The sequence below is a fragment of the Nuphar pumila genome, chromosome 2 (assembly GCF_984573655.1).
Source record: "Nuphar pumila chromosome 2, dmNupPumi1.hap1.1, whole genome shotgun sequence".
Classification (NCBI taxonomy): domain Eukaryota; kingdom Viridiplantae; phylum Streptophyta; class Magnoliopsida; order Nymphaeales; family Nymphaeaceae; genus Nuphar; species Nuphar pumila.
Window position 1 is genome coordinate 42,639,895 of NC_143250.1, and position 19,301 is coordinate 42,659,195.

Below are 19,301 nucleotides of genomic sequence, written 5' to 3' on the forward strand. Positions count from 1 at the left end.
TAGCAACATAGACCAGTGAGGAGCACATTTTATCAGAAAACCCAAAGTTCCAGGATGACGTCAAAGAATATTACGAAATTTAAAAAATTGCTTACCTGACCTTGGCCTTGTTTGGCCATATGATGCACAATCGCTGCAGATGTTACAGTCTTCCCTGTGCCAGGAGGGCCTTGTATCAAACTGATTGGCTTCTGCAGAACACTCTTAACAGCCAAAACCTGCAAGTTGATAAAATAAATCAGTTCCTGAATGGGCCTACCTTATGTAAACTTCAAGACTCTGACTCCACCTTGAACTAATTACCAACAGACTGTTGTGTCCCTTTCCATGTGGGCTGCATGGTGGGAGCAAGCACCTCATAAAAATGGAAGGGACTCTTGCAGCCCTTCCGCCACATTTGAATCACCATCTTTTGGTACAAGAGTCGCTGTAATAACCTTAAATTTTTGTTAATTATTTGAATTTATACGTAATTTTCTGAGTTTGGGGCTGGAATCCATGTTTCGGATCCAGGACCCATATCAATTAGGGTCCATATATATATAATATCATCTACATATATTAGAAAAAGAAATAATAATAGTAATATAATAATAAACACATATTAAATATATATAATTTTAATGAATGGATCCACAGTTGGATCCATATGGATCCAACCTGCAAATCCACACTGCAAGAGAACCTGTGAATCCACACCGCAAGAGAACTGCGGAACCACCTCATGGTTGGATCCCGGGTCTTGGACCCGGACCCAGGCCCAAGCCGCGCCTTATAAACTGTTAAGTAAAAAAACAGCATTGTGCTGGCCCGATAAAATGTGTGTTAGGGTTCTGAATTAACCCTAACGCAGGCCGATAGTGAAAGAGGGGGGAGTGCGCAGCCGCCAGGGAGGAGGGGGTAACTGCCTCCCTCCTTTCCGGGAGAGCACCCTCCTAAAAAAACCCTCCCACACCCCTCTTCCTCCCGAACTCTCTCTTCCCCTTCCCTGTTTCCCCAAATTTCTCCCGTTTTCTCTCTCTCTCGAGCGACGTGAAGGTGGGGCGGTGGTGGTTCGGTAAAGCTTCAAAAAAAAAACAGGGAACAAGCTCAACAGAGGTAGCTTTTACTGTTTTGTTCTTCAGGGTGTACTGTGGGTCGAGCGTGGTGTGTGGGTTGCCGGAATCCATAAAAAAAAAGGGGGGGGGGGATTTTTAGGGTTGCCGAAACCCCAAATCGACAGATTTGGGGATTTCGGGCTGATAACCAAGGGGCACTTAGCATGATAGTCTCACCTGATTCATGTTCGAGTTTTTCTTAGATTGATCGGACTGTCGGGCATTTGGGTGTGAGGTCTGGGGACCGAACCCCAGCCTGTAATTGGATAAGAGTATTTAGCATCTGGTTTATTTCTATTAGCTGTGTGTGAAAGTCTTGTGTTTTTGTATGATTCCCATATGATAGAAATTAATGTGCAGGCAGTTGTAGATATTATGTTAATTGCGTATTAAATGTAGGTGCATGCGTAAATCATGTGTATTAACTTGATTTACTTATGATAAACCAAGGTACAGACCATGCTCGAGTTCTACATATGTCTTCTGATTTTTGTTCTTCACCGAATTAATCAATGCTGAGCATGCTTAATCTGTTATCATTTGTTTCGAAATTAAACTGAAAGGTGTTTGTGTGGCAGGCCATCGCCATGGATTAAGCTTGCCTAAGTGTTGCAATGTTTAAATATTTTGATTGTTGTTGATCATATCCCTAGTAATCGATATTAATTAATCATAGTTGGATCTTTTATTTCAGTCGTATTAGGTGTTCATAGTACCTGGGTTTATTGAAACCATATGGTTTGCTCTCACAGTAGCCGAGTGAAACCACCACAGTTTGATGATAATCACATACACTCGATTCAGTTGTAACAACAATATCTCACCACTATTTCAATTTGATGTGTTTTCACCATAGTTGATTAGAGATATAACAGTTGGACTAGTGGGTTCTTCATAACAGTCAACCCTAAAATACACTAGAATCTACATAGACTACTGTAGTTAAAAAGGGAAACTTATGTTTGTGAAACATAAGAAAACTAAAATACCTGCACACATAAGTAATGTTAGAACCCAACTGAATATATATATATATATATATATATATATTGCGGCACCCTAAATGGGTAAATTATAGAGTTAGTCATTGGTTGGTAAACCTCGCCTAATGGGCAATATTGGGTGGGTAACTGATGCAGGTATTTGGTCTGTTAAGCTTGCACGCAATATCAATTACACTGGTGAGAAACTGAAATTTAAATTTTTGTGGGTCTGACTGGTTTAAATGTACCGGAGCATCCGTGCTTGACGGTTTAAAAGTACCAGAGCACTCTGAGTGAGTCTGCACAATCAAATAGGAAAAAATAGTTTATATACCTTTGAAAGGTAAGAAAGGTTGAGGATCTACTACTCTAGTAGCAGAAAAACAATTTTGAAAAAATACTTCAATATTTCGAGAAAATAAATAAATAAAAAGATCAACACACTCAATCTTTGGGCTTTCCTTGGAGAGGGTAGGTGGTACACAACTCTAGGGACAAGTGTTTCTTGCTTCGATCGGCAATGGCTCGTTAGTCCCCAGTTCTTTGAGTTAGGAGACCCGAACTACCAATGTATCGTAGGTGGTAGCTCAACGTTCTTCTGCAGAAGTTAGAGATGCATCATGTTGTTTGGGCCTTTGGGGAGTTCTCTTGATTATTTGGCTGCTCTCTTAGGATTTCAGTTTCAGTTAGAACGTTGGGTTAATAAAACACCAATGTATAATAAACCCTTGAATGTTCTCTTCTGTTACGATTGCCTTGAACCGTGTGTACCCGCGGGATAATTAAAGAAAAATATTAAATAAGAATATCTTAGGAATCTCATTTTAGTAGAGAGTTGACAGGTTTGTGATTTAACACCTAAATAGATACTTTTAACCTGTAGGTATTTAAATTAGCATACAATAAAATTTGTATGTTTGTGGGATGTTTAAATTCTGCTATTGATTATACCTGTTAGTTAGCTTCTTATAAACTATTGTTTTGTAGCATAGATCTTTATATTCTCCTTTGTTGATGCTAAAAATCATGCACGACACACACATCACATACTTGACACATGACATACTTGAAAGAAAAAACACAGTATTTCCTATTTAAACTGGTTGTAGTTTAATTCAAATTATTTTACTAATTTTCAGGTGAAGAATAAAATATTATGAGCAGCTGCGGGTTGGGGCATCGAGCGAGATATTGATTTATTGTGTTCTCGGGATATCTCAGATTAAATTTCAATTTATTAGTATTCATGTTATTTGAAACTCTGATGTCATTATTTATTTGAAATAAAATAAATGTTATTGCTTTGATTACTCTTGTAATGCACCTGAATGCTTAACCCAATGAAATGATTGTTTCCGTTGTTATATAAAAAAAATCCTCAAAAATTTTGGTTAGATTTTAGGGCGTTACAGTTATGGTATCAGAGACTGGGAACAATTAATCAAAGATCACGGTCGTTCCACACCCTGCAAGCGTTCTATGAGTCTAAATTCTTTATTAATCAGGATAATTGCATTATTTCTCTTGTATAAATGTAGTTATGTATAAGGATAATGGTAGGCATATTAAAATGCTTGAGAATTTTGTAACAACGTGTGTTGTCAAAATCTGTATTAGATATATTGTTGATCCCAAGCCAGTTCGAGTACAGCCAATGACTGGCAGGAACAGAGGGGTTCCGTGATGAACACCCTTAACAGCTTGGCCCAGACCATGGATACTTAGATGCACAATCAAACCGAGCTGGCTGCAGCTGCTGGCGCACGACATGATGCAGGAGTAGTTACCTAATGAGAAGTTCCTGAAGTTGGATCCGCCAACTTTTTCAAGAAAGGCTGACCCAGGGTTAGCCGAGAGCTGGATCGTGGAGACGGAGCTAGCTTTTCGGGTCATGTCTGTCCCCGAGGATAGGTAGACAGATTTCGGTACCTATCGCTTGATGAAAGACGTGCATAAGTGGTGAGATACAGCCTGGACCATCCACTTTGCCGGGATGGATCCTATCCCATGGGGAGTTTTCAAGGAGGCATTTTTAGAGACATATTTTCCCCAACATGCTCGCGATCAGAAGCAGCAGGAGTTCCTGGAGCTGACCCAGGGAAATATGAGTCTAGTGGATTACAATACAAAATTTCGGAACCTGGAGTGATACTGCCCAAACTTGTTCGCCAATGATAAGGCCAGGGCAACCAAGTATGCCAGGCGACTCAAGGACGGATTGCGATCCCGTGTGATGACCAGTCTATCGTCCACCTTCGCTAAGGCCATCGAAGCGGCCACTACACTAAACGAAGATTGGGAGAGATCCAAGAGGGATCAGAGTGGCGCAGCATGGAAGCGTGGAGTCGGCACGCAGCAGCATCAGAGTGGCAAGAAGCACCAGCCACCTCACAAGAAACAGAGTGGCCAGAATCGGGTTTACTCAAAGTGCAACCGGTTCCATAACGGGCAACCTTGCCCAAGGGACATCGGTGCATGTCTCTACTGTGGCAAGATGGGTCATTATGCCCGCCAGCGCCATAAGAAGACCGCGGATCTGCAGAAGCGAAACGTCGAAGGATGGCATCAGCAGCAGCAACCAGCTCAACAGCAGTAGGCACCACAGCAAAATGCACAGAAGAGGGTGTCGGGACAAGTATATGCATCTACTGCAGAGGAACTGGAAAAAAGAAACTTGGTGCAAGGTACGGTACTTGTCGATGGCCATGATGCACTTATTTTTTTTTACTGTGGTGCTACGCATTCGTTTATATCCATAGAATTTGCTAAACTATTAGGTGCACATACTGAACCCCTGAAACATGTACTAGATGTGTATAATCCTATAGGATATAATTTTATATGTGTAAACTACAACCCCGATGTAGAAATTGTGTTGGAGGGACAGAACTTACATGTTGACCTAATCCTACTCGATATGACTGAATATGACGTCATATTGGAGATGGATTGGTTATATAATATTATGCCAATGTTCTCTGCCGCCAAGGCAAAGTGGTCTTATCCCGACTAGGATTGTCGAAGGTTGAGTTTAGGCTCTCCAGACCTACGGTAAAGGCACGAATTGTATCGGTACTAAAGGTTCAGAAGTATATGTGGCAAGGATGTCGAGCATTCCTAGTGAATGTATTTTCATTCGAGCGGAAGGTCATACCACTAGAAGAACTTGAAGTGGTTCGTGAATTTCCGAAAGTGTTTCCGGATGAGTTGCATGGACTACCTCCACAACGTGAGGTGGACTTTTATATTGAGTTGATGTCCGGGACGGCACCGATTTCGAAGGCGCCCTATCGTATGGCCCCAGCGGAATTAGAGGAAAGAAACAACTCCAAGAGTTGATAGAGCAAGGCTTCATTAGACCCAGTGTATCACCATGGGGAACACCAGTTCTCTTCGTGAAGAAGAAAGATGGGTCTATGAGGTTGTGCATAGACTATCAGATGTTGGATCAGGCGATCGTCAAGAACAAATATCCCCTACCTCGCATCGAGGACTTGTTCGATCAGCTGCAGAAGGCTATGATGTTCTCTAAGATCGACCTCAGATCTATATATCATCAACTCCGAATCAAGGACGACGATATTTCAAAGACGGCCTTCAGAACAAGGTACGGTCACTACGAATTTGTGGTTATGTCATTCAGACTGACAAATGCTCCAGCCGTATTCATGGATTTGATGAATCGGGTATTCAGAGCGTACTTGGATACTTTTGTGATTGTCTTCATTGACGATACACTCATGTACTCTGAAAGCATAGAGCAGCATCGGGATCATTTGAGGATTGTATTGGAGACTCTCAAGAAACACCAGTTGTTCGCAAAATTCTCCAAGTGTGAATTCTGGCTTGAGAAGGTCATATTCTTAGGCAAAGTCATATCACGAGATAGAGTATTGGTGGACCCGGCTAAGGTTGAAGTCATATTAAACTGGGGTCAATCGAAGAATATCAGTGATATCAGAAGTTTTCTCGATTTAGCAGACTATTATCGAAGATTCATTCAGGACTTTTCACGGATGGTCATGCCCATGACCAAGCTCCTGAGGAAAGGAGTTAAGTTCGAATGGATAGATAAGTGCGATGAGAGTTTCCAAATCTTGAGGTAGAAGCTTACCACCGCCCCAGTAATGGCCTTACCATCAGGTCATGGTGGTTTTATGGTGTATTCAGACGCATCAGGTACAAGATTGGGATGTGTCTTAATGCAGAATGGCAAAGTGATAGCGTATGTCTTTCGCCAATTAAAGATTCATGAGCGAAATTATCCAACTCATGATCTTGAATTGGAAGTCGTAGTGTTCGCTTTGAAGATATGACATTACCTGTATGGAGAACAGTTCGAGGTGTTCACCGATTATAAAAGTCTCAAGTACCTGTTCTCCCAGAAGGAGTTGAATATGTGACGACGACGATGGTTGGAGTTCATAAAGGATTACGACCTTACTATTTCTTATCACCCGGGGAAGGCAAATGTTGTAGCTGACTCTCTCAGTCGCAAAGCTGACTGCATTTTGTCCAGTCTGGTGACAAAGTTGGTAGAAGAATTTATTGACTGAAAGTCGTTCGCCGATGACAAAGGAAGCATCAAGCTATCCAATGTATCTGCCTATCCTGAGATCCTTATAAGGATTATTGAGAGTCAGAAGGAGGATCCCCAGTACGAGAAGCTCAAGTCGCAAGATCAACAAAGAAATTCACCCTTCTCACTAAAAGAAGATGACAGTATCTGGATGCAAAAGCGACTTTGGGTCACTAGTGACCCCAAGTTGATAGAAGAACTATTGGGAGAAGCATATAAGTCCAAGTACACCATACACCCGAGGAGTACAAAAATGTTTAAAGATTTCCAACGAGGGTATTGGTGGAATGGAATGAAGCGTGAGGTCGCAAGTTATGTCTCGAAGTGTCTGACTTGTCAGCAAGTCAAGATCGAACATCAGAAGCCTGGCGGAATGATGCAGCAACTAGAGATTCCACATTGGAAATTGGAGAAAATCACCATGGACTTCGTGGTGGGTTTGCCCAAAACACGGAGACAGCATGACGCCATATGGATAATAGTGGACCGACTCACCAAATCGGCTCACTTCCTACCCATACGGATAAATCAATCCCTCGAGAGTCTAGCAGATTTATACATCATAGAGATTGTTCGGTTGCATGGAGTACCAATCTATATCATATCAGATCGAGATCCTTGGTTTACTTCTCGGTTTTGGGGCTAGTTGCAACAGACTTTGGGTATAAAGCTGAAGCTGAGTACCACTTTTCATCCCCAGGCCGACGACCAATTTGAGAGAACTATCTAGACTCTTGAAGATATGTTGTGAGCGTGTATGCTGGATTGGAAAGGCGAATGGGACAAGCATATGGTCTTAGCTGAGTATGCCTACAATAATAGTTATCATGTGAGCATCGGCATGGCTCCTTCTGAAGCTTTATATGAAAGACCTTGCAGATCACCTTTGTATTGAGACAAGCTTGGTGAACGCTCGATGGAATCACCAATCGTGTTGTAGCATTATACCCAGCAGGTCAAGATGATCAGAGATAGACTAATGTCAGCCCAGAGTCGGCAAAAGAGTTATACAGATCAAAGGCACAGGGAGCTCACTTTTGAAGCGGGGGATCAGGTCTTTGTGAAGGTATCACCAATCAAAAGTGTGTTTCGGTTTGGTAAGAAGGGAAAATTGAGCCTCAGGTATGTGAGACCTTTCGAGATTTTGGAGCGGGTTGGAGAAACTGCCTATCGTATAGCACTGTCTTCCCAGTATGCTCAGATCCATAATGTATTTCATGTATCTATGCTGAGGAAGTATCTTCAAGATCCATCATATGTCATCCAGTATTAGGACGTGGATATACGGGAAGATCTAATAATGGAAGAAAAGCCAGTGGAAATATTTGAACAAAACGAGCGAGTCTTGAGATCAAAGACCCTCCCTCTCGTCAAGGTGAGATGGCAACATCATGGCATTGATGAAAGAACGTGAGAACCTGAGGCAAATATGCGAGAGAAGTACCCCAATCTTTTTAAGTAAGCCCTTACAGGTAAATTTTGAGGACGAAATTCTTTTTAGGGAAAAACGATGTAATAACCTTAAATTTTTGTTAATTATTTGAATTTATACGTAATTTTCTGAGTTTGGGGCTAGAATCCATGTTTCGGATCCAGGACCCATATCAATTAAGGTCTATATATATATATATATATATATATATATATATATATATATATATATATAATCATATACATATATTAGAAAAAAAATAATAATAATAATAATAGTAATATAATAATAAACACATTAAATATATCTATAAATAATTTTAATGAATGGATCCACAGTTGGATCCATCCTGCGAATCCACACCGTAATAGAACCACGGATCCACCTCGCGGTTGGATCTTGGGTCTCGGACCTGGACCCAAGTCGTGCCTTATAAACTGTTAAGTAAAAAAGCAGCATTGTGCTGGCACGATAAAATGTGTGTTAGGGTTTTGAATGAACCCTAACGCAGGCCGGTAGTGAAAAAGGGGGGGGGGGGGGGGGGGGGGAGTGTGCAACCACCGGGGAGGAGGGGGCAACTGCCTCCTTCCTTTCCGAGGGGGGCCAAAAAAAACCCTCCCACACCCCTCTTTCTCCCGAGCTCTCTCTTTCCCTTCCCTGTTTCCCCAAATTTCTCCTGTTTTCTCTCTCTCTCTCTCTCTCATGACGTGAAGGTGGGGCGGTGGTGGTTCGGCAAAGCTTCGGAAAAAAAGGAACAAGCTCAACATAGGTAGGTTTTACTGTTTTTGTTCTTTAGGGTGTACTGTGGGTCGAGCGTGGTGTGTGGGTTGCCGGAATCCATAAAAAAGGGGGGGGGGTTGCCGAAACCCCAAATCGACAGATCTGGGGATTTTGGGCCGGTAACCAAGGGGGACTTAGCATGACAGTCTCACCCGATTCGTGTTCGAGTTTTTCTTAGATTGATCAGACTGCCGAGCATTTGGGTGTGAGGTCTGGGGACCGAACCCCAGCCTGTAATTGGATAAGAGTATTTAGCATTTCATCATTCAAAAAAAAAAAAGAAATTCAGGTTATGCGTAAATGATTTAGCATGTAGGGAATTTCAATTTTTGTATCTGGATATGTTCTGTGATATTCAGTCTATCTGATTAACTTTTGTTAGGTATATAAGTAATTCCTATGTTTTTGTGAATTGCATATGATAAATCACTTTGCTATAATGTGGGTAGCGTTATAGGCTCAGTGATGTTCTATCTGGTTTATTTCTATTAGCTGTGTGTGAAAGTCTTGTGTTTTTGTATGATTCGCATATGATAGATAAATGTGCAGGCAGCTGTAGATATTCTGTTAACTGCATATTAAATGTAGGTGTATGTGTAAATCATGTGTATTCACTTGATTTACTTATGATAAACCAAGGTACAGACCATGCTCAAGTTCTACATGTCTTCTGATTTTTGTTCTTCGCCGAATTAATCGCTGCTGAGCATGCTTAATCTGTTATCTTCTGTATCGAAATTCATCTGAAAGATGTTTGTGTGGCAGGCCATCGCCATGGATTAAGCCATGTTTAAATATTTTGATTGTTGTTGATCATATCCCTAGTAATCCATGTTAATTAATCACAGTTGGATCTTTTATTTCAGTCGTATTAGGTGTTCATAGTACCTGGGTTTATTGAAACCATACGGTTTGCCCTCACAGTAGTCGAGTGAAACCACCACAGTTTGATGATAATCACATACACTCGATTCAGTTGTAACAACAATATCTCACCACTATTTCAATTTGATGTGTTTTCACCGCAGTTGATGAGAGATATACCAGTTCAACTATTGGGTTCTTCGTAACAATCAACCCTAAAATACACTAGAATCTACATAGACCACTGTAGTTAAAAAGGGAAACTTACGTTTGTGAAACATAAGAAAACTAAAATACCTGCACACATAGGGGTGGCAAAACCTGACACGACCCGCCAACCCGCCTCTTAGGCGGGTTCGGGTTGGGCTTAAGCCAACCCGTTTAATAAACGGGTCGACCCGCCTAACCCGTTTATTAAACGGGTCGGGTTCAGGTTGGGGGTATGGCAACCCGGCTGACCCGTTTAATAAACGGGTTAGGCGAGCGGGTCAACCCACCAAACCGACCCGCCAACCCGTTTTCCCGACCCAACCCATTTATTAAACGGGTTGGCGGGTCATGTTGGGTTACCTGTTTATTAAATGGGTCAGGTTAGTGTTTGTCACAGCCGACCCGTTTAATAAACGGGTCGGGTTTGGGTTGAGGTATGCTGACCGGCCAACCCGACCCGATTGCCACCCCTATGCACACATAAGTAATGTTAGAACCCAACTGAAAATATATATATATATATATATATATATATTATGGCACCCTAAATGGGTAAATTATGGAGTTAGTCATTGTTGGGGAAACCTCGCCTAATGGGTAATATGGGGTAGGTACATGATGCGGGTATTTGGTCTGTTAAGTTTGCACGCAATATCAATTACACTGGTGAGGAACTTAGATTTAAAGTTTTGTGGGCCTGACTGGTTTAAATGTACCGGAGCATCCGTGCTTGACGATTTAAAGGTACTGGAGCACTCTGAGTGGGTCTGCACAATCAAATAGAAAAAAAATTGGTTTGTATACCTTTGAAATGTAAGAAACGTTGAGGATCTACTACTCCAGTAGTAGGAAATCAATTTTAAAAAAATACTTCAGTATTTTAAAAAAATAAATAAATAAAAAGATCAACATACTCCGTCTTTGGGCTTACCTTGGAAAGGGTAGGTGGTACACAACTCCGCGGACAAGTGTTTCTTGCTTCGATCGGCAATGACTCGTTGGTCCTCAATTCTCGGAGTTAGAGAACCCGGACTACCAATGTGTCCTAGGTGGTAGCTTCACGTTCTTCTGCATAAGTTAGAGATGCATCATGTTGTTTGGGCCTTTGAGAGGTTCTCTCGGTTATTTGACCGCTCCCTTAGGATTTAGTTTCAATTAAAACGTTCGGGTTAATAAAACATTAATGTATAATAAACCCCTGAATGTTCTCTTCTGTTATGGTTGCCTTGAACCGTGTGTACCTGCGAAATAATTAAAGAAAAACATTAAATAAGAACATCTTAGGAATCTCATTTGAGTAGGAAGTTGACAGGTTTGTGTTTTAACACCTAAACAGTTACTTTTAACCTGTAGATATTTAAATTAGCATGCAATAAAATTTGTATGTCTGTGGGATGTTTAAATTCTGCTATTTATTATACATGTTAGTTAGCTTCTTATAAACTATTGTTTTGTAGCATAGATCTTTATTTTCTCTTTTGTTGATGCTTACAATCCTGCACGGCACACGCATCGCATACTTGACACATGATATACCTGCAAGAAAAATCACAGTATTTCCTACTTAAAATGGTTGTAGTCTAATTCCAATCATTTTACTAATTTTCAGGTGAAGAATAGAATATTATGAGTGGTTGCGAGTTGGAGTGTCGATCGTGATATTGATTTATTGTGTTCTCGGGATATCTCATATTAAATTTTAATTTATTAGTATTCATGTTATTTGAAACTCTGATGTCATTATTTATTTGAAATAAAATAAATGATATTGCTTTGATTACTCCTGTAATGCGCCTGAATGCTTAACCCAATGAAATGATTTTTTCTGTTGTTATATAAAAAAAATCCTCAAAAATTTAGGTTAGATTTCAGGGCATTACAGTCGCACCCTAATTGTCTATAGCACACTCGTCTAAAGCGAGTGTGTCCCATCCCATTTGTTCAGCCTATCAAACACTGCCTAAGGGACTCTTTCATCAATATCAACAAACTTAAATAATAAATGATGTTATAAAAAGAAAACAAGAAGATAAGTGAACTGAAAGAGACACAGGAATCAAACCCGAATCGAAGGGAAAACGAAGAGAGAAGCAAGCTAAGATTTGAGTGGGAAGAGAATAGGAATAGAGTTTTCCCGATATTGGGTTAAAAAAATGAAACTTCCCAATATTGAGAAGCGAGTGGGAAGCGAGCGAGAAGCGAACAGGAACCGAGCATGAAGCGAACGGGAACCGAGCGAGAAGCAAGCGGGAAGCAAGTGGGAAGCGAGTGGAAAGCGTGCTTTCCCATAAATGGGAAATGTGCTACTCGATTAAAATGTTGGTTTCCCTGCGCGTTTCGGAAGCACTGCGTTCCGGGGAAGCGCACTTCCCCATGTTCTATGACGTTTCTCTAACCCTCGAACAAACCAAACATAGCTACCTGAAATTCTAGAAATTAGGTGGAACCCTATTAAGACATGACCTTGGAACGGGTCTGGATCTTGATCCAGATCTGAGTTGTATGTTTTGTTTGATTTATTCTTTATTTGTTTGTCCTTTTTGCCCTTATTGTTTTATTGTGTTGTATTTTACTCTTGAGGCCAGTATTGTAATATGTCATCTATATAAATATAAAGGGAATGGATGAGCACATGTTGCCTTATCTTTGAGACATGTGGAATTGCGGCCTCTGCACTTCTGGTTCTCTCTCTTCATTGCACAAGTGATTTGGGTAATCGTTAATGGTAATAAAAGTTATCATGGTATCAAAGCTCATGGATTATGATTGTCTTGTTAAGTCCAAAGATTCTAATTCTTCCTCTTCTCTTTTGTCTTGCCTTCTTTATTCTTCCTTGTCTTCCTTTTCAAATATTCTTCTTCAACAAATTCTTCCGCAATTTTCTTTGTCCTGCCTGAAATCATATATTGGTTGCATATTGTCTTTTCTCTTGTTGGGTTTTTGAAAAAGTCTTTTCTCTCTATGCTTTATTTCTTGTGTTGCGAGTTATCTAAGGAATCTTATTGAGTCATTCTATATTCGCTTTTTCCTTAATCTGATATTCTCTCTTAATATGATGTTTCTTCTTGTGCGGCTCAATACACAATAAGCTTTCTTGTGTGGCACGATACCTAAGAACCATATTGCTTGTAGAGAGGTCATTGATAAAAGGCAAATCCAGATACTGCAGAGTGGTAGAAATAACATGAAATTCATATCTGAGTCCGTTGAGAGTTTGCTTAACCTTTTCTTTGTTTTGCACTTCACATCCCACCATAGCCAATTGATCTATGATGTATTTCATTTTATTCAGATAATCAAGCACACTCATTGACCCTTTCTTCAGATACATAATACTAGCCTCTGAAATCTGAGCGTATGTCTGAACCAGCTTGTCTCATCCATTGTTGGGCAGTCATCTGGTATACCTACAAGTACCTCCTGGGACAAAATGGAGGTAATGTAAACAACCAGAGCTTAATCTCTTTTCATAGATGCCTCATTCAGGGTTCCTTGAATGAGTGATGGAAATAACCTCTTTGTCATCTTTGTTTTCATGCACAAAAAACTTTGGCGGGATCTGGATTGTCTCATTCAGGTGTCCAACAAGATCCTGACTTCTAATGAAAGGCGGTGTTTTGCCTTTTACATGTAAGAAAATTTGAATGATTTAATTTTTCATAAATTAATTGAGGAAGGAAAGTGGAGGATAACAGGGTATGATTGTTTCGATGACTGTTTCAATCCATTACAGGAATGTGTTAGAATTTGACATCGAGAGTTCTATCATACAAGAATGGAGGACGCAGAGAGAGAGAGGAGCTATTGTAGAAACCCACGATTCCCAATACCGGAAACGGCATACATTATACTCATTTATATATTATGTCTAACACAAAGTTTAGGGTACTAAATACCCTTTTACAACATAAAGAAATTACAAACATGCCATTAATGAAGGGCATCAACCTTGTATTAATAAGACAGAATCGGGTCTGGATCTAGACCCGATTTGAACCCAAATACACATGTGACGTCTTTTCACTCTCCCTCAAGTAGTACATAGTTTTGAACCATGAACAACTTGCCTTTTAACATCCAAAACTTGTCTTTGGTCAGTCCCTTTGTGAATATATCAGCAACTTGATCAGTGGTCCGTACAAATTCGAGCTCAATCTCCTTCTCTTCCACCTTTTGCCTCACAAAATGTTGATTCATCACTATGTGTTTGGCACGGTTGTGATAAATAGGATTGAAGGACATATTGATGGCACTTTGATTATCACATGAGAGAAGGGATCAAGAGACCGATTCCCATACCTCTGTCAGTAGGTGTCTAATCCATGTAGCCTCAACAGTGGCGGTTATCATTGATCTATATTCGGTCTCTATACTTGATCTAGAAATTGCCTTTTGTTTCTTACTACTCCAGGATACTAGATTCATCCCAACAAAAACACAATAGCCTAACACTGACCTGCGTTCATCTGGATCTCCCGCCCAGTCTGCATCAGTGTAAACAATGAGCGCATGTGCATTCTACTCATTCATGCATTCTGCCCATTCATCTTCTTTCTATACAAAACATCATCTTTGACGGTTCCCTTCAAATACTAAAGTATTCATTTAACAGCTTCCATATGCCCCACACGCGGCTCATGCATGAACTAGGATACCTGATTAACTGAGTAAACAATATTAGGTCGAGTAAAAGTGAGATATTGCAACATCCCGACTATGTTGTGATACTTTGTAGGATCCTCATATAGATCTCCATCTTGGGAACTGAGTTTCTGGTAAAGAACATTGGGGGTTCCTAAAGGTTTGCACTCTTTCGTAACTGCCTTGCTGAGAATGTCGATGGTGTACTTATGTTGGGTGAGAGTCATTCCTTAAGTGGTGCTGTCAACTTCAACTCCAAGAAAGCATCGCAGTTTCTCAAGATTCTTCATTTTAAATCTCTGATTCAAGAGCCGCTTGACCTCCTCAACAGGATCTTTAGAGTTACCTGTGATGATAATATCATATACATATATCAATAACAGAGTCACTACATCTTGGCCCTTGAATATAAACAGGGAGCGGTCAAGAAGAGATTGACTAAAACCATATTTTTGTATTTCAAGAGAAAAACTATCAAACCAAGAGTGGGATGCCTGCTTCAACCCGTATATCGATTTTTTTAGTTTGCACACATATTTTGTAGAATCTCCTTCTGCATATCCAGTGGGTTGCTCCATGCACACTTCATCTTTCAGATCTCCATGTAGAAAAGCATTTTTGATATCATGTTGACTAGGTGTCCACTAATGATCAATAGTGGAGGATAATATAATTTTGATTGCTCCTATTTTCACAATTGGGTTGAAGGTCTCATCATAATCATGTCCTTGCTCCTGTGTGAAACCCTTTGCAACAAGTCTCGCCTTGTATCGTTCGATAATGCCATCGGGTTTGTACTTTATTTTATACACCCACTTCGACCCAACATTTCTATTGGGTGGTCTAGGAACAACATCCCAAGTACCACATTCATGAAGGGCCTCCATTTATTCATTCATCGCTTTAATCCATCTTCTAGAATTTGTTGCCTGATAAAATGTTGTGGGCTCATCTTCCTTGCCCAAAGAAGTTATAAAGAGTTGAAAATCCAACGAAAAATTTTCATAATTGACCCATCTTTCAATCAGATGACGAGAGCGGGTGGATCTTCTAACATCGAAGGTTGGGGTAGAAGTAGAAGGTATATCCATTTCCTGATTAAAAATGGAGGGCGCAGCTTTTCCTCGTCGAGTATAAACGAGGCCTTTATACCTTTCTGGTTCCAAGGGTGTTTCTATATTCTCCTGTGCAGTCAACTTGTCAACGGGCATAGTCCCCCTATCCCTTTGAACACAATCTGAAGGACAAATATCATTAGTGCTAGAGAAAAGCTCAGAATCCAACTAGGGGTGATAGACCTCAATTTTGGAATTTAATTCAGAAGAAGTGATAGGTGGATGATCGAAGTTTAATTCATCAAAGACAACATTTCTTGATGCGCTTACTCGTAGGATCATAACACATGTATCCCTTATAGTCAACCGCATATCCCACAAACCTGCACTTCAAGGCCTTGTCCTGAAACTTACGTCTCATTGAACTGTCAATATGAACGTAACATACACAACCAAACACGCTCAAATCATGATAGTTGGAATGAACTTCAAACATGGAAAAGTAAGAAGATTTGTTTTCCAAAATAGTCATGGGAAATCGATTTACCACATGAACTGCTGAATGAAAAGTTTTTGCCCACAGAGTAATGGGAGGATTAATATCATGAATCATACTCATTGCACTCTCAACAATATGGTGATGCTCCCTTTCAGCAATCTCATTCTGTTGAGGTGTATGAGGACAAGACACCCTCCTGCTTATTCCATTACCACGGAGAAAAGTAATAAAGTCACTTGAAGAGAACTCACCTCCATCACATTGGAAGCAAAGAATATTTTCAGAAAATTGATTCTTAACAAAGGAGTGAAAATTCTGGAACAACTTGAAAGTCTCAGACTTGTATTTTATAAAGAAAATCCAAGTGTAGCGAGAATAACGGTCAACAAATATAAGATAATATCTAATTCCAAATACCGAGGCAACTAAAGCAGGCCCCCAAACATTAGAACAGATAATCTCAAAGGGTCTTGAAGCTCTTTTATTAATAGAATTAAAAGGTAGAACATGACTCTTACATAAGAGACGGCTAGAACATTTTTTGTCATCGACATTTAACCCTAAACTAGACTTGGGAATGAAATTATTTGATACAAGTTTCTCAAAGAAATGACTAATGCAATGAACTAAACGCCCATGCCAAAGATTTGGCTTATTAGATTCAGAGACACTAAAAGCACACTTAGGAATCACTGAAGACGACGACGAGTAGAGCTTCAAGTTGGGATCAATAGTGTGAACACGAGCAGAAGGATCTTCTTAGAAATCATACATATTGTCCTATCGTTTTTCTTCAGCGAACGTCTCCCTCGTGCAAAGATCCTTGAGATGAACAGAAGAGGGAGTAAACTCAACTGAAGCATTGGTATCATCAACGAACTTAAAAACAGAAACAATGTTTTTCTTGATGTTGGGAGCATAAAGAACTTTTGAAAGACTAAGAGAGGACTTTGACATAGGAATGACAGAGTTTACAATGTGAGAAATAGAATGATGAGATCCATCTCCAGTGATTATGCTATTTCTACCAACGTAAGGAACAAGATTTAGGAGCCCAGCATCACCAATAACATGAGTTGTTGCCCCAGAGTCAACATACCAAGTACCCTAATCATTCTGTTTCAGATTTAATCCTGTCAAAGCTAACATCAGCAACTCCTTTACTTCTTCACTGGCCTTTGAACTATCTGTTCCTCCCTTCACTTCTGACTGTGTTGATTTTCCTTTATTTTGAGGATTAAACCAGTAGTTAACCTTGATGTGCCCCTTTTTATTACACAGGAAAAAAGTAGGAATTAGCCGTTGTCGTTGTGAGCTGGGAGGTATGTTGGGCATAGGTAGTAGTCCACGGCCGCCCGACCCATTTCTTCCTTGTCCTCTTCTTCCATAACTTCCTTGTCCTCATCCATAGGCTACCCCTGTGGCAAGAACATCTTGTGTGCCTGCATGCACATGATTCTTCAAAGAACCCTTTCAAGGTCATCTCATATTATAATAATTTTACACGCAGATCTTCAAAACTGGGTAGATCAGGTAAACACAATAAAGAAATAACAATCATGTGATAGTCAGGCCCCAGCCCACTCAGAGCTTGTTGTACCATATTTTTGTCACTCACTGCACAACCCACAACTGCTAGTTGATCTGTAACGGCCTTCATTTTGTTCAAGTACTCTATGATAGTCATGGAATCCTTTCTCAACATTTGAAATTCTCTTTTAAGAAACATCACTCTGGCCTGAGAAACCTATGAATATGTCTAAACTAATCTATCCCACAGCTGCATAGCTGAACAGTCATCTGGAATTGCCACAAGTACCTCTTGTGACAATGTAGAAATGATATAAGCAACTAACGTCGGGTCCCTTTTCATCCTGGTTACATACTATGGGTTTCTAATATACATTGTGGTAGATGCTCATTTACTGTCCTTTCTTCTCGTGATATAAACTCTGGAGGGACTGAAATAGATCTATCCAAATGTTCAGAGAGATTCTGACTCCTTATAAAAGGAATGATATGCTTCTTCCAAGTCAAGAAATTATAATTGTTCAACTTTTCAGACACGAGTTGATTAAGAAAGCTTGAAGAAAGACCGGGAAGGGAATGAGTCCATGTTTCAAAAGAAGAATATGTTCAGCACACAGTCCGGCAATAACTTAAGAAATCAATATATCAAAGGAAAACTTTTAGTCTCAAAGAAAATTCTGCAACCTTTTTTTTTGCAGAACAAACTTTAATATTTTTCCTTTACAGAGTGCAAGCAGTCATGCGGACGACTGAATGTAGACAGAAATTCAGTTTCCTTTGTAAAAGAAACTATATTGGGTTATGTGAAGGGCAGCGGACGATAGGGAAGAAAACACAGATCTGAGACAGAAAAGAAAGCACAGATCTGGTATTGATCCGGATCAGATATTGAGTTATGATCAGATCTGATTATTGATCAGGTCTGATCGGAATAACCGATCCTTCTTTCTCTTTTTTTTTAAGATTGAAAAAGAAGAAAGACGAGACTTGGAATGAAATCAGATCTAATTAACGATTAACCTGGAATGAAATCAGATCTGATTAACTCTTTTGATCAAATCTGGTTTGATTCAGATCTGATCACGGTAAGTGATACGAAAATGGGGAAAATAAAAATGCAATCAGATCTGCCTCTGATCAGCATGTTTGGTTCAGATCTGATCAGGGTGGGTAGAATGAAGATAGAGAAATATAAAACACAATCAGATCAGTCCGTGATCGGATCTGCCTCTGATCAGATCTGATCCAGAAAGAAACGGTGAGATTAAAAAGCGAATGAATATATCAAAGAGGTAAACAGAAGAGAAGAATCAATTCTTGACTTGGGAGACTAAAAGATCTCTCTGGTCATACCTTTTGGAAGCAATCCCAGATCCAGCACTAGCGTGGCTCTGATACCATGTTAGAATTTGACATCCTGAGCTCTATCATACAAGAAGAATGGAGGACGCACAAAGAGAGAAGGAGATGCTGTAGAAATCCATGATTACCAATACAGGAATCGGCATACATTATACTCATTTATATATTATGTCTAACACAGTTTAGGGTAATAAATACCCTTTTACAACATAAAGAAATTACAAACATGTCATTAATGAAGGGTGTCAACCTTGTATATAATAAGACAC

At 39.9% G+C, this 19,301-nt stretch overlaps 1 protein-coding gene across 1 annotated transcript in view; it reads right to left on the reverse strand.

Annotated features, from left to right (window-relative positions):
• The window catches only part of LOC149845347 (regulator of nonsense transcripts 1 homolog), a 114,247-nt gene that overhangs the window by 69,877 nt on the left and 25,069 nt on the right, over positions 1 to 19,301 (reverse strand). Inside the window, exon 10 of the mRNA XM_089997580.1 lies at positions 96 to 218. Within this exon, the coding sequence (XP_089853706.1) occupies positions 96 to 218 (123 nt within the window). The remainder of the gene's footprint in view (positions 1 to 95; positions 219 to 19,301) is intronic.